Raw genomic sequence first — 13834 nt, 5'->3', positions numbered from 1 at the left:
TTGGGCCCCAAACCCAGGTTTCTTGACTCCTGGCCCATCAGCTGCCTCAGAAAACTTAAAAAGGGATAAAATATCTACTGCTCCAGGCCAGCTTCTCAGGGGAGGATCCTGAGAACTGCCACTGACCGTGGGTGTGAACAGTTCCACTGTTTTCGGTCTTCAGGAGTCAAGAAAGTCTCCGTAATCCCCCAGTGGAACCTGAGTCTGAGGGAAGGCGCTAGGGGCTGAGGAGGGGACTGTCCCCACCCAGGATGGAGCTGGCCAGCGATCCAGAGCCAGGATCTGCCCAGCTCTGTTCATTCTAGAACCACAGTCAAAGCATGAACCGGGATGCTGAGCAATTTATTCTCCTCGGTGAAAAATTTGGGGTGCATTTCCAAGAAAGAAAGCATCAGGGTGAAAAAGAGTGATGGTGCTCATAAGTGGAAATGAGGGAGAGTGGCAGGAAGGAACACAGGGCGCATGCAGGGAGGGGCACACGGAGGATCACGCAGGAGCTAGTGTGTAAGGGCGGCGGGCAGGCGAGGCGGGGGATTAGCAAGGAGAGGCTTACTTCAGTAGTTTGATATTACACATAATCAGCTCCTTCCAGTTAACAAAAATCATAGCACCCTCTTTTTCTGTCAGCAGCTCAGACTCCATCAGGGGTTTCTGAAAGATCTACAGATGCAGAAAACGAAGCAGTTCAGAAAGCAAACAGTTAGCTTAAAACTCAAACACAGGCACACACTGATCTGTTCAGAGCGATGGGAGGGACCAAGGCATCTGCAGCTTTGCTGGGAGGCCCAGGAGCTGCAGAGTTTTGAAGCAGGTGGTCCCCCCTCTGCCTGGGGACGCTGTTGGGGGGGTTCCATCAGGTCCACACTGTTTCACCAGGAGTCCCACTAAATTCTGGAGGACAGACCTCAACTCCACCAGGATTCAGCGGTGGGGCTGGACAAAAGCACTCAGGCTCTCACCTGCCACAGTGAGGAAAGGGACACAGTGGAGAAATGGGGGGCTGAGAGAGGTACGAGGTGGGGGTGGCTCCCGCATCCCTGCCCCCAGCTGCACAGACAAGTCTCGGGAATTCCAGGGGAGCAGCCCAGGCACCTGGGCCTCCAACTAGCAGCCTTGGGGACGACAGACTCCACCGCTCTGCCCGGAGCCTGGGCTGGGCCTGGGACAGAGCCAGCACGAGCACGCCCAGTTCACGGGTGGGCATGGCTCCTCTCCTGGACTCCAGGAAATAAAGGAGCCCGCCTGATGTCTGGGTGGTTGAGCAACTCGCAGTAAATCACAGATCTCAGCTGAGCCCCACATGGTGAGCCCCTGCCTAGAAAGAGGCCGCATCTACCATTGGAGGCCAGGCGTTCTTTGGAAGGTTCCTTAGCGATGCGGACAGCCTGTCTTTAAAATAAACTGGCTGGACCGAGGCCGATCCCTGGGAGCCCTCGTCTCATGAGTCCGTAGCTGATGTTGAACCTGGCACACACCTGGCCACTGCACAAGGTGCCACATCGAAGGGAGTGACACTCATATCCTAGACACCCGAGACTGTATCTTTAGTGACAGTCATGTGTCTTGAGAGAGGGGCACTGTTTTGCACCAATGCTTCCTAAGTGTTAATGGTGGCCTTGGGGGCTGTCAGCCCACCCTGCCTCCTGTACTCGTGCAACACTGGGTCCCCGAGCCATGTCTCTCCCGGTTGTGAAGACAATCACAGGAGGTGGTTTCACACCTGCTGGGGGTGGGAGGGGTCCCAAACTTATCACAGTACTTTGTAAACTGTTGGGTGACTCTGACGTCCAGCTCTGCCACCCCCGGTTTCCTAATATGACAGCCTCCCATGTGTGTGGACCAAATGCTTCCTGAAAAGCAAGGGTTCCCAACTCTGCATCTCCCCATCCTCTGGACCAGGTGCCCAAGGCCCTTCAACAGCTCCCTGGAAGGAGAGACAAAACGAGGCATCATCTAGGATGGGGGGCACACAGGACCCCAGGAGGAAACATCTTCATTCTCTGCAATAGATTTTTCTGGGGGGAGGGGGTGATACATAGCACGAGGAATAATCAAGATATCAGCCAGGGGGCTGCCATTTTCAGATGCCGCCGCCCCTGAGGACCAGGGAGGTGATGGCACTTTCTCTGCGGCATCAACTAGTTGGTGGCCGAGCAGCAAGTTCTCTGAGTGGAGCCTGACTCCCACTGCACAGCCCGCGTGTCTGTTTCTGTGCACCCCTCACGGGATCATCTGTCCTTCGTCTGCAGAGATCCCTGGACACAGAGCTGGCCACGGATGAGAATATCACCATCTTCTCCTGGGTAAGACTCTCCTGTGTGATTTACCGTCTAGATGTTCCCATGCATCAGAAAGCTTCTCAGACTGGGAATCCGGACACAGGCCTCCTTGACAGCCTCCCCCAGCCCACCCTCTGCCAGGGCCCTGTCCCCACTCCCCGACCCAGGCACCCGCAGTGGCCCTCACCTCTGTGACCAGCTGCAGGTCATTCACGTAGTTCTCCTCCGTGACAATGAGCTCGTGGATGTATCCCTGTCGCTTTCTCTCAGTTGGGGTCAACATATCCAGGAGATGTAAGTCTGAACACCCTGCAAAACACAACCATTAGGACAGTTTAGTCCAGGTCTGGGGAAGCCCTGTCCAGCTTCACAGGGAAGACCCCCAGGGTCCTCACAGCTGCCGGGCCCTGTGGTCTCCCTCTAGTCAGACAGTGTTGTGGGTTGAATGCTGTCCCTTAAAAAGACATGTCCAAGTCCTACCCTAGGTACCTGCAAAGGTGACCTAACTTGGAAATAAAGGTCTTTGCAGATGCAATCAAATTAAGATGAAGTCATAGTCAGTTAGGGTGGGCCCTAGTCCAATATGACTGGTGTCCTTTTATAAGAAGATGACAGAGAAAGACAGAAGGAATGCCGTGTGATGACAGAGGCAGAGATTAGAGTGACGCATCTGTGAGCCAAGGAACGCCAGGGATTGCCAGCAGCATGAGGAGCTAAAGGCATGGAGCGAATTCCCCCCGGAAGCCTTCAGAGGAACGTGACCTTGACAAAACCTGGATTTTGGACGTCTTCCCACCAGAACTATGAGCAAATATATGTCTGCTGTTTTAAGCCACCCAGTTTGTGGTCTTTTGTTACAGCAGCCCCAGGAAACTAATGCAAACAGAACACTCCAGCTTCATCAAAACCACTGAAAAAGTGTTAAGAGAGAAGACTTAGTTAACAATTGGCCAACATTTCCTGAGGGTTCACACCATGCCAGGTGCGGTACCAGGAGTGGTACACGGACAGCTGCGTTTAATGCTCACATGGATACTACAATTTTCTCCATGTTACAGACGGGAAACTGAGGCTTACAGGGGTTGCCTCACCCAGGGTCTCTCAGCTGGGTGGTAGTGAAGTCGAGATGAAACCCCGACACTTTGACCCCAGAAACTAGGCTCTACCCTAGACCACTACTGTGGGTCCGAGCTACAGGAGGCCATATGGTTACCCTGAGGTTGGTTTTTGGAGGATGAAGTGGTTATCCTGATGGGCCGGGGGCCAGGGCAGATGTGGGGCACATCCGGACAGTGATGGGCAAATTCTCTTGGACCAGGTGCTGCCCTGCACCCAGACGCTGACTCAAAAACCTGCGGTGGGCAGGAAACCCCTCCAGGCGCAGACAGCCAGTCACCACTGCAGCCACAGGTACCCAGGGAGTGGGCTCTGCTGACTGAAATGGTGCACGCACAGGAGGTGGTACCTGCGCTGGCCTCTGCTCCCTTAGCTGGGTATTTGGGATTTGCTTGCCTCAAATGTTTTCAGGTTATAGGCAGAGGCTGCCCCCTGACACAGGCACACTGGAATGAGGGATGGGGAAGCTCGGCTCTAGGGAGCACCTCTCATGCAGGCCTGGACCCACCTCTTCCAGACAGTGGGCCCTCCATCCCCATCCATTTTATGAGAGGTTCTTTGTTTAATCACCAAAACCAGATGTGTAAAGTAGACTGGGAGGTGTCTTGGATGTCGGTGGGGGTGAGGGCTCCGAGTCCCATTCATTTGCTTTTCTCATCCCTTCTTCTCCACACAAGGGAGCGCCATAGAGCACAGTGCGAAACCACCTGCTGGAAACCAGTGGTTCTTAGACTGGGGTCTCCAGACTGGGAGCTTATTAGAAATGCAGATTCTCAGCCCCTGATGAATAGACTATGTGAAGTCAGGGCCCGGAATGTGGTTTAACAAGCTCTCCAGGTGACTTGAGGGACACTAAAGTTTGAGACGCCTGTTCTGAACTCTCAGGGGTTCCTCAGAGTTTCCATCTTCCCCCGAGAGAGTTTCTAGGCTCATGACTGATCTAGTCTAGACGCTGGAAGCTTCTGCAAATAGAATGATCCCTCGGAGTGAATGATATCACAGGCTTCTTGGTAAATGCTTCACTGCGCCAGAGATTAACTCCAAGCTGGGGTGCTTTAAGCCTCCAGTTTTGTCCCCTCCCCTGGCTAAATGCCCTTTCTAGAATGCTGTAGCTTCTCTTCCTGGGACAGGACAGTCCCAGGATGGGCAGATGGATGCTGGGGAAGCATCAAGGATGTGCCATCATTATGTTAACACCCTCCACACCCATCCATCCGAGACCTCACTCAAAGCCACTGCAGTGCAGCCAAACTGTAATTCCTCAGGGCTATGAATCTTCACGCAGGTCTGCAGACATTTCTGGAAACTGGGTCTTTGGCTCAGTCACCAGCTTGGCCCAGCTGTCCTTCCTGTCTCGGTGCATAGATTGTGTTTTATTAAAACAGTTGCATTGACAGTGAATTCCAAGGAAGGAAGCAAGTCATGATTGCTCACTTGTTGGGCTGACCCAGCCTCTGCTGAGCTGCTGCGTGAGCCCGGGCTGACGGGAAGCTGAGTGATGTTCCCAGTTTCTTTGTCTTTCATTGGAAAGCCACCAGGAAACACTCTCGAGTTCGGGAAGAAAATGCCTGCCCTGTTCTTGCCAAAGTTTCCTGTTAGTGAGTCCAAAGGCCCAGGACTAAGGCCATTTCTTGTTAAAGGGTAGAATATAGCCATTGCATTAGAGATTTGTATGAACTCAGGGAAGTCTCCCCTGGAATTTTCAGGACATTCCTTTCTGCAGGGATATCAGAATATTGGTGCAGAGAAGCAGTTCTAAAACTCACCTCACAAATACTGTGCAGTGACGTTTGCAGGGACACAAATATCAGGCTAGTAGTGGACACTGGTTGGATCAGTCTTCCGAACATCCCCATAGGTCACAATTTCCCTTGGAGAATCTGGTGGATGCTATAAATTCTTGCCCCAGAAAACATATGTGTACAATGCACACAATATACACACCCATTTTGCACACAATTTTATAGGGTTCACAGGCCCTCTTGAAGCTTGTTCATAGATCTCATTCATTCATTCATGTGACAAATATTTACTGATGTCCTACCACAAGTCTGGCACTAACTGTGCTGGGTGCTGCAGATTCACCGTGGAAGAAGAGAAATGCCAGCCCCCCAGAGCATACAGCTAAGAACCCTGGAGTCCTCCGCTGGGGGCAGTATCGTGTCCCCCTCCCCACCTTCACTGCCACAGGCTGAAGTTGGTACTGCGCCCCACCAGGTTGAGGGTTGCACTGCACCCACCCCCGCCATGTCCAGGCTGAGAATGACTTCTTGGCTGTTGTAATGACTGGAGGTGGCTGCTGGAATTTGGCGGACTGAGCCAGGACTCTAGATGACCTGCAATACACAGGACCGAGAGAGGCCCACCTCAAATGCCAATAGCACCCCACTGAGAAATGGGGACATTCCTAGAAGTGGACAACTCTGCAACAAGGATGGTGCACATGATCAGAGACACACAAAGTGGCTAAGGAACCGGACACAAGGACCTGTGAGGAAAGATGACAGAAGCTGGCTTGTTTGGGACTTTTAAAGTTCATTCTTCTGAGTCTTCAAGATTTACACACTGTGGTTTTGAAGAAGCTCAGAGCCAGAGCAACTGCAGAAGGTCCAGGATGGATGTGGGCCATTGGTCCAACAATTCCAGGTGCCGGGGCCAGTTCAGGGTGAACTGAAAGTCTCCTGTTCATGGGGGTTGGGGATTACAAGGAGGCTTGGGCAGCGCCAGCTTTTGTTCAGTCGACCCAGCAGGCTGAGAAGTTTGGGGGGCAGTGCTGTGTGAGTCTGGGCTACTCGCCCCAATAAATTCCATCCTTAGTTGGCCCCCCTAACAGCCTGCCTGGAGGCAGAGGGGTGGTCCAGGTGGCCTATCCAACACCCAGGACATAATGAAAGCAAAGATTTTGTGGGGGAGATTCGTCTCAGGATTATATGCCAATGATGTTGGCTTGGAATCATCTTTTTAGCTACTGAACTGACCCCACAGGATGCCGTTTTAAAAATTCTTGCTGGTGAATGCCAGACCAAGAGAACTATTAAAGACTTGATACCGGCGCTTTGAACTCAAAAATATCCTTCCTTTGAAAATTTAATACTTAGAAAAACAAGAGAGTTTTAAAACTCCATTATTCAGAGCAGGGTAAATGGAAAAGACATTTCAAATAAGAGAGCTTTCTTTAGGGGTGGAGGGATGTGGTCTTTCTCTCCTTTGGGAACCAGAATAAACACAGTTTGCTGGCTTCCTTTCCCAGTGAAAAATGAGAGGGTAAAAAACGGCAAATAAATTTCATGGACATCTCGGTGGGATGGAGGGGTTCTTATAACTAACTATAATCCACTCGCAGCTGAAATAATACTGCAAATGACTTCAGGCCGTTAAAAATGATCCCCAATTACAACCCACATAAAATTCCTAATCTATGTGCTGTCTCTTACAATTTTGTATAGTTAGACACATTTACAGAACAGAGAGAGCCACGGTGTCCCTCTGCAAGGATCTGAGTCTGGGGCACTGGAGAAAAGCAGGGGAAAATCTTACCCCAAAAGACCAGTCGTGTCTCCTCAGTGGGACACTCTACATATGAACAGCATAATCTAAATAAATTGCTTTATGACAAAAATCATGCATGAGCACATGCTTTCTAGAAACGGTTCAAAAGATGCAGAATATTTAGAGTAAAAAGCAAGTGTTGCCCTTTCTCCATACGCCCAATCATTCCACTTCCTTTCCCAACAGGGACCATCATTTTTAAAACCAAACCAGGTCCCACAGCAAGCTGGCCACAGAGCAAAGCAAATAAACAGGATTCATTCCTGCTATGAAAGGGCCAAAATATACTGTAAGATGGTCAATAAATATGCATTAACTTTCCCTGAAGTCCAAGAGACACAGAAATAAGCAAGAGAATGTCCTTGTCCTCAGGAAACTCACAGCGGTGGGGGAGACTCGACATGAAAATTAAATTCAAAATAGCAAGCAATAAAGAGCAGGCCTGCGGGCTGTGTGTGCCCGTGGTGGAGGCTGCGGGAACTCAGAGGAGTTGATGCTCTCCGTCCTGATGGAGGAAGCTTCTACGAGGACCTGGTCCTCCCTGCGCTGGGTTTCTATGTGGCCAGGGAGGATGGGGCCATTAGATTGGGGGTGTGGGGCCAGCATGCCAGGTGAATGCGGAGATGCTGTGGAAGGTAAGGTGGGAAGCCGATTACAGGGGTTGTGATGCTGGAGGGATGGGAAAGGGCAATACAGAAGCTTGGGTGATGGTTTTCCATCTTTGAGGAAAAGGATCTACCGATGTCTCTGGGGACATTCAGCCCAAATCTTCCGGCTGAGTGGCCCCAGGTCAGCAGGATACACATTAATGGGGCCTGTGGAGCTCTCATCTACACAGAAGGCTACTCCAAGTTCGGCCTGAATGTGGGAAACCATCCTTGCCGATTTGCAGTCACCTTGTAAGGGGCACCAGGCACCTTGTCATCAGTCTCTGAGACCTCAAGAGTTGCAAACCGCTAAGACTGGATTGTTAGGGGGCGGTTAGAGAAGCCAGGTGGGCGCGGAGGCCTGTGGTGAGAGGTGGGGGACGTTCCACCTGATGGCACCAAAGACCCCCTGTGCACTGCCTGGTGAGCCTGGCACCCTCTGCAGCCTGTCCTGGGACTCACCAGGGACTTCCACTCAGCTGCACTCAGTCATAACCCTGAAGCTCCAAAGTGCCAATGCGGTTTCCAGATATGCTTAAATTTCTCCCAAGAAGGGGAACCCAGCCTACCCGGGCCGCTAGGGAGTTTAATGACTGTTGAGATGTGGCAAAAATCAAATTACTCTCAGGAATAAGTCATCTCTTCATTTTGCATAAATAAGAATGTTCGTGAAACTAACATTGTAAACCAACTACACTTCAATAAAATTTTTTTTTAAAAAGAATGTTAGTAATTTTTTTTAATCAAAAACATATCAACCCTGGCTTTATAAGCGATGCTGGAATTCCTGGCACGGCGTCCAATGCCCTATGGTATGCATTTGTTAGCTCCTTCCCAGCCCCGTTTATGTCTCTATCCTTATTTTTCTTTCTTTCTGAGTTCCTGCTTTCAATGTGCGCTATCCCACAGTATTTTTAGGGTTGTTAGTGGCAACTGTAAATAAATTCTTTGGGAACACAGGGTATTGGGTGTTAGAAGTCCAAACACATTTTTATTGCAATATGAGGGAGGAGGCAGTAGTTTTGACTAGAGGGATCTGGGAATATTTTCCAGAGGAGGACAAATTTGAGTTGGACTTCATCAGGCAAATGTCAGGGTTGGGAGGAGGGAGGGATCCAAGCAGGGGGAGCAGTCAGAGAAAAGGGGAGTAAGGATGGAGTGGCGGAGCCAGGAGGCAGGTGAGGAAGAGAGAGAAGCAGATGCTGGGGCCCAGAGAGGAAGGCAAGTTGACACTGAATACTTCTTTGAGCCACAAAGTTCCAAGCACTATAGTTCATGGACGTGTGGCATCCTCACCAATGGAAACTGAGGCACAGAGAAGTTAAGTAACATGCCAAAGCCTCAGTTAATGAGGCGCAGAGGGAATCCGACCCCAGAGTTCTCGTTCTTGACCACGGTGCCTCTCGCCTGGCTCGAAGGGAGATGCATCAGTCAGCCGGGCTGCTGTAACAAAGTCCCACAGCCTAGGCGGCTTGGACCACAGAAGCTTATTGTCCAACAGGTCTGGAGGCTGGAAGTCCAAGATCAATGTGTCAGCAGGTCTGGCTTCTTGTGAAGCCTCTCTGCTTGGCCGGCCGTCTTCGCCCTGGGTCCTCCCACGGCCTTTCCCCAGCGTGTGCTCATCCCCAGGGATGCTTTGTGCCCACTCCTCCTCTTCTCATTCAGGACACCAGTCAGATCAGATGGGGCCCACCCTGATGGCCTCATCTTAACAACTTCTTTAAAGGCCCCATCTCCAAATACAGTCATAGTCTGAGGTCTGAGGAATAAGGGTAAGGGCTTCAACACATGAGTTTTGGGGACTTACACTCAGCCCCTAACAGGTGAGGAAGCGCAGTCAAGGAGGTTCTGAGCAATGCAGCGAGGCCTCTGGATTGTCATCTTCGGCTGCGGAGGCAGGGAAGGTCTGGCTGTATTTCAGGAGGATCACAGTGGCAGCCGTGCAGAGGATGGAGGAGGGCCGTGGCCGTCGAGTTTGGCTGAACATCAGAATCACCTAAGGAGCTTTTTAAAAGCCCAGCGTCCTTGCTGTACCCCAGACCAATCGAATCCGACCGGCTGGGGTGCACCCCAGGTGCCTGTAATTTGCAAAGCTTCCAGGTGGTTCTGTCGCAGAGCCAAGAGTGAGGGCCATGCCATGAGAGGGAAGCTTGCCTAGAAATCAAGGCACTTGGTGTGAAAAGGGAGCGATTTAGAAACTGGATCTGTCCAGGCACGTGCAGGATGACAGTGGCCACAGCTGCTGAACCAAATCCAGCCCAAGGCGGGTCACTCAAGCAACTTGTCCAAGGGGTGTGATGGCCGTAACCACAGAATGCCATCCTCCAAGGCCAGCCACACCCCAGGGCCCAGAGGACCTCCGATGCTCTCTTCCTGGAGGCCCCACTGCCACCACCTGACCCCCAACTCTAGGGCTGGAGCCCAAGAGGTCACTCTGTCCAGTGACCTCATTTTACAGATGCGACAGTGGAGTCCAGAGACATATGATGACTTCTTTGATTAGGAATAAAATTTTTGCTCTCGCTGTCTTGGGAAATGAAGACACACAAGGAAACCATGAGGTTTTTAAAGGGTGGGCCTGAGCGTGGTCCACATCCATGGCTCTCCCAGTCCATTCCTGGATGACCCGGTTGGGAGGACACTCCTGTTCTTGGAGCCGGAGGCTGGCAGGGGCGGGCAGCAGCCAGGCTGGGTCAAGGCAGCTGGGTCTCCTCTGAAAATGACCTTGGCTGACCAGTCCCGGGGCAGCCCCAGCCCATGGGAGGCTCTGGTCACCAAACCAGCTCTGGGTGGTCCACAAGGGCGGGTGTACTTCTCATCCCAAGGGAATTATCTTCACAAGCGTCTAAGGACAGCCTGCAGTCTCTCCTAACTTGGCAAACTGACCCCGCTGGAACACAAGAGACCACCTGAGCCCCGGGGCATCTCCTGCTCACCCTCAGCAACCGCAGAGATGCGCTCAGGTCCCTGCTTTCATGGAGCTTCCATTCTAGTGGAGGGGAGACAGAAAACCAAATACAAGATGAATACGTGGTATTCAGGGCGGCATACGAATGACTAGTAACAGGGCTTAAGGTTGATAAGCTCATTTCCTGTTCTAGGGTCTTCCCACGTGGATTTGTCTTTTCAACAGTGGTGCCTTCCCAAGCACAGCTGGTGCAGGGGTCGAGGCCACACACGGTGGGAGACTGGACACGGGATGCGTCCTTTCCCTCCAGCCTAGCTGGGAGGTAAGGAGTGAGCCTGCGGAACAACAGGAGGGCAGCACAGGACAGTCCGCCACGGACACCTCCCGACTAACGGCCATGAGCGAGCATCCTGGGTGATACACGAGTATGCAAGGCAGGTGTGCCCTCCAGTTTCTAAGAGGACAGGAAGACTGGGCATCATGCAATATTTAAGATACAAAGGGAGGTACCATCACTACTTATTCGTGCTGCTACCATGTAGGTCTTCATGAACTATAGCCTGGCTCCCAGGAAGCTCACAGCTTAATGAGACTGTCTGTGCATCAGTCTCAACCCACTCATCTTATGTATAATAAGTTAACTAAGATTCAGCAAGGAGCTCAGACATGGCAGGTTAGTGGAGCTGGCCAAGGCAGAGAAAGAAGGAGTGAGGAGGGCAGACAGAGGTGGGGAAGATGGGGTGAGGGCATTCTGGTGTGATGACCAGTGGTTTCAGCTTGATGCAAGAATCTTGGAGAGGTGGTGAAGAGACGTGATAGACAGAAGGTCTGGTTAGGGAAGGCTCAACAGTCAGGGCGGGGCTGGATGATGGGGTCCATGGACCCGAGCCCATGCACCACCTCCCACCAGACATGCAGGCACAGGAGTCCTGGGAGGAAGACAACTGTGGGAGGTTGAGTCATGGGATCTCCAAGGTGGGGAAAGGCTCCGTGCCTGTGCTGTCTGCACACCCAGGATGCCACAGTGGGGACCAGTGATGAGAGTGGACCTTTCCATCACGTAGTATGGAGGTCAGAGGAGAAAATTTTCAAGAGAGCCAGTTGGAAACCCACTGGGGCAACAACAGAAGCCTGGACTTTTTGTCTACGGCCATCGTGGCGACCTGAAAGGCAGCAGAATGAATTAGAAAGAACATCAGACCAGGATGCTGGGGACCAGCCCGGGACTTCACCTCTTCAAGCATCAGCATCTCCATCTGAAAGTCGGAGAGGCCATTGCCCCTGAACCCACAACCTCTTGTGATGTTGGAAACCTGGAAGGCTTTTAGATGACAGCAGCCACCTAACGGTGGTCCTGTCAGCACGTCAGAAAGGAAGGCCCTGCTTGGGGAAGGCTGAGCACAAATGGGCAAATAGGTAGGTACAAACGAGGAGAGGGTGGGGCGGGGGCTGCCGCACAGGCAGGAGGGAGCAGATCAAGTGGAGCCTTACAGAGCAACTGTAAGATGTGAGTCTCTATCCCACAAGGACAGGACTCCCCTGGCTGATTTTAAGCAGAAGTAGTTGGTTTTTAAAAATAGCTCTCCGCCCTTGGCATGGAGAAGAGGCTGGAAGACGGCAAGCCTGGAGCAGATACCAGTTAGACTAGCGCATCCTTACGTGAGGAGCAGGAGAAACTCATCCACCCTCAGGGCCTTTGCACTGGCTGTTCCTGGGCCTTAGATGCTCTTCCCCTTGATGTTTGCCTGCCAACTCCTTCCCCGCAGTCGGACCTCGACCCCGCACGGAACGTCTCCGGAGAGGCCTTCCCAGGCCCTCACATCTGCTCTAGCCCTGGCCCTCCGTCACGCTTGGCCCATTTCATCCACCGCTAACTGAAATGGTTCTGCTCCTTTGTCTGCTGGTGGCCTCCTCCCGCTCCTCCAGGCTTCCAGAGGGCAGGAGCCCTGCCTGCTGCTGTTCCACTGAGCCTCATCACCTGTTCCCTGTTTCTCAGCAGAGATTCTCAGGGAGCAGCAGCAGAGAAGCTGCTTGCTGGAAAACGCAGGCAGGCTAGCCTCACAAGCAGTGTCCTGAGCCTTTGACACGCGGAGCAGGGGAGAGGGGGCGGGCGGAGGGAGAGGACGGGCAGGTTTACTTCTGCCCCTTGAGGATGGGGTGGGGTGGAGGTTCCTGCCGGAGATCACGTCAGCAGAGGGTGGTTACTGCGGATTCAGACATGGGGCGTCCTTCCCACGGGGCCCTCAGAACTCCAAGGTAACGCCCCAGAGAGGAGGGGGCATCCTGGCTTTGCTTCCTCCGCTGGAGGCCCAGCAAACAGGAGCAGAGGTGTCCAAGGCCCAAAGCTCTGGATCCTGAGAACACGGCGTGGTGTGCCCCTGCGGAGGGGGTGGTGGGAGAGACTGAACTTCCAGTCCTCAAGCGTGCTGGGGGCGGCTGCTCCGGAGACGGCGCTTTGGAGAAGCACCACCGTGTGACGCACATCCCGTATCCAAGCTGCACGGTTGCTTTAAAAAACAGCGAGCTCCTGGCATGTTTGGGGGCTGAACATTCCAGTCTTTGCTGGCAAGAGAACACAAGGCCACAGAACGCAGTGATGAGAAATAAAGGATCCAGTGACTCAATGCCTGTGTGACAGGTTTATTGTGGAGCGCTGCATGGGCCTGCCAGAGCAGGCCACAGACGTGACATTTGAAAGCCTCGTGCATTCCGTTGGCGCTGTCGGCCTCCCCGCCGCCAAGCAGCCGTGTGAGACACGGGGTGGCTTTGCCAGCAGTGCAGCCGAGGATGCGACCGCAAGTCCCGAGTGTCCCTGCACGTTTAGGGAGCATGGGAAGGCGCTGGAAAAAGCTGCTTGCTTCCACACGGGTGGGCCTCCTGCTAACAGAGAAGGGGCCCTGATTTGTGCACAAATGAATGAGGTGTCTGACAGTTTTAAGGGAAGCGGTCCAAATTTCTCTCTGAAATCTCCATCTGCAAAAGCATGTTTTCTGAAATGCTGCCTGGGTTTAATGCAAGAAAGCAGGAATCTGGTTAAATGGGTTCCGTGATGCTCACTGACTGGGCACAAATGCCCTTTTCTCCCCAGCGACAACGAGGCTAGTATCTACTGGGAGCTCACTACCTGCCAGGCTCACTATCTACTACCTCTCCAGATGTAAAGGCGGAACCTGAAGCACGAAGAGGTTAAGTAATTTGCCCTCAGCCACACAACCCCCTGCTCTGAATCACCATCTTGCGTGGCTTCCTTGCCTCTAACCGGGTCCATGATACAGTCACTTTGATTGATCTCTAACACTTCCCTCTACTATCGTCCATGGGAAAATAAAATATTC

General features: G+C 52.5%; 1 protein-coding gene across 7 annotated transcripts in view; it reads right to left on the bottom strand.

Moving 5' to 3' along the window:
* Positions 1-13834, bottom strand: part of ITSN1 (intersectin 1) — a 185612-nt gene that overhangs the window by 21757 nt on the left and 150021 nt on the right. For all 7 annotated transcript variants that reach the window (XM_072968804.1, XM_072968809.1, XM_072968800.1 and 4 more), the window contains 2 exons: positions 2467-2588; positions 554-660 (listed from right to left, as the gene is read on the bottom strand). In XM_072968804.1, the coding sequence (XP_072824905.1) occupies positions 554-660; positions 2467-2588 (229 nt within the window). The remainder of the gene's footprint in view (positions 1-553; positions 661-2466; positions 2589-13834) is intronic.

Source organism: Vicugna pacos, chromosome 1 (assembly GCF_048564905.1).
Source record: "Vicugna pacos chromosome 1, VicPac4, whole genome shotgun sequence".
NCBI lineage: Eukaryota > Metazoa > Chordata > Mammalia > Artiodactyla > Camelidae > Vicugna > Vicugna pacos.
This window is presented reverse-complemented; position numbering and strand designations above follow the sequence as displayed.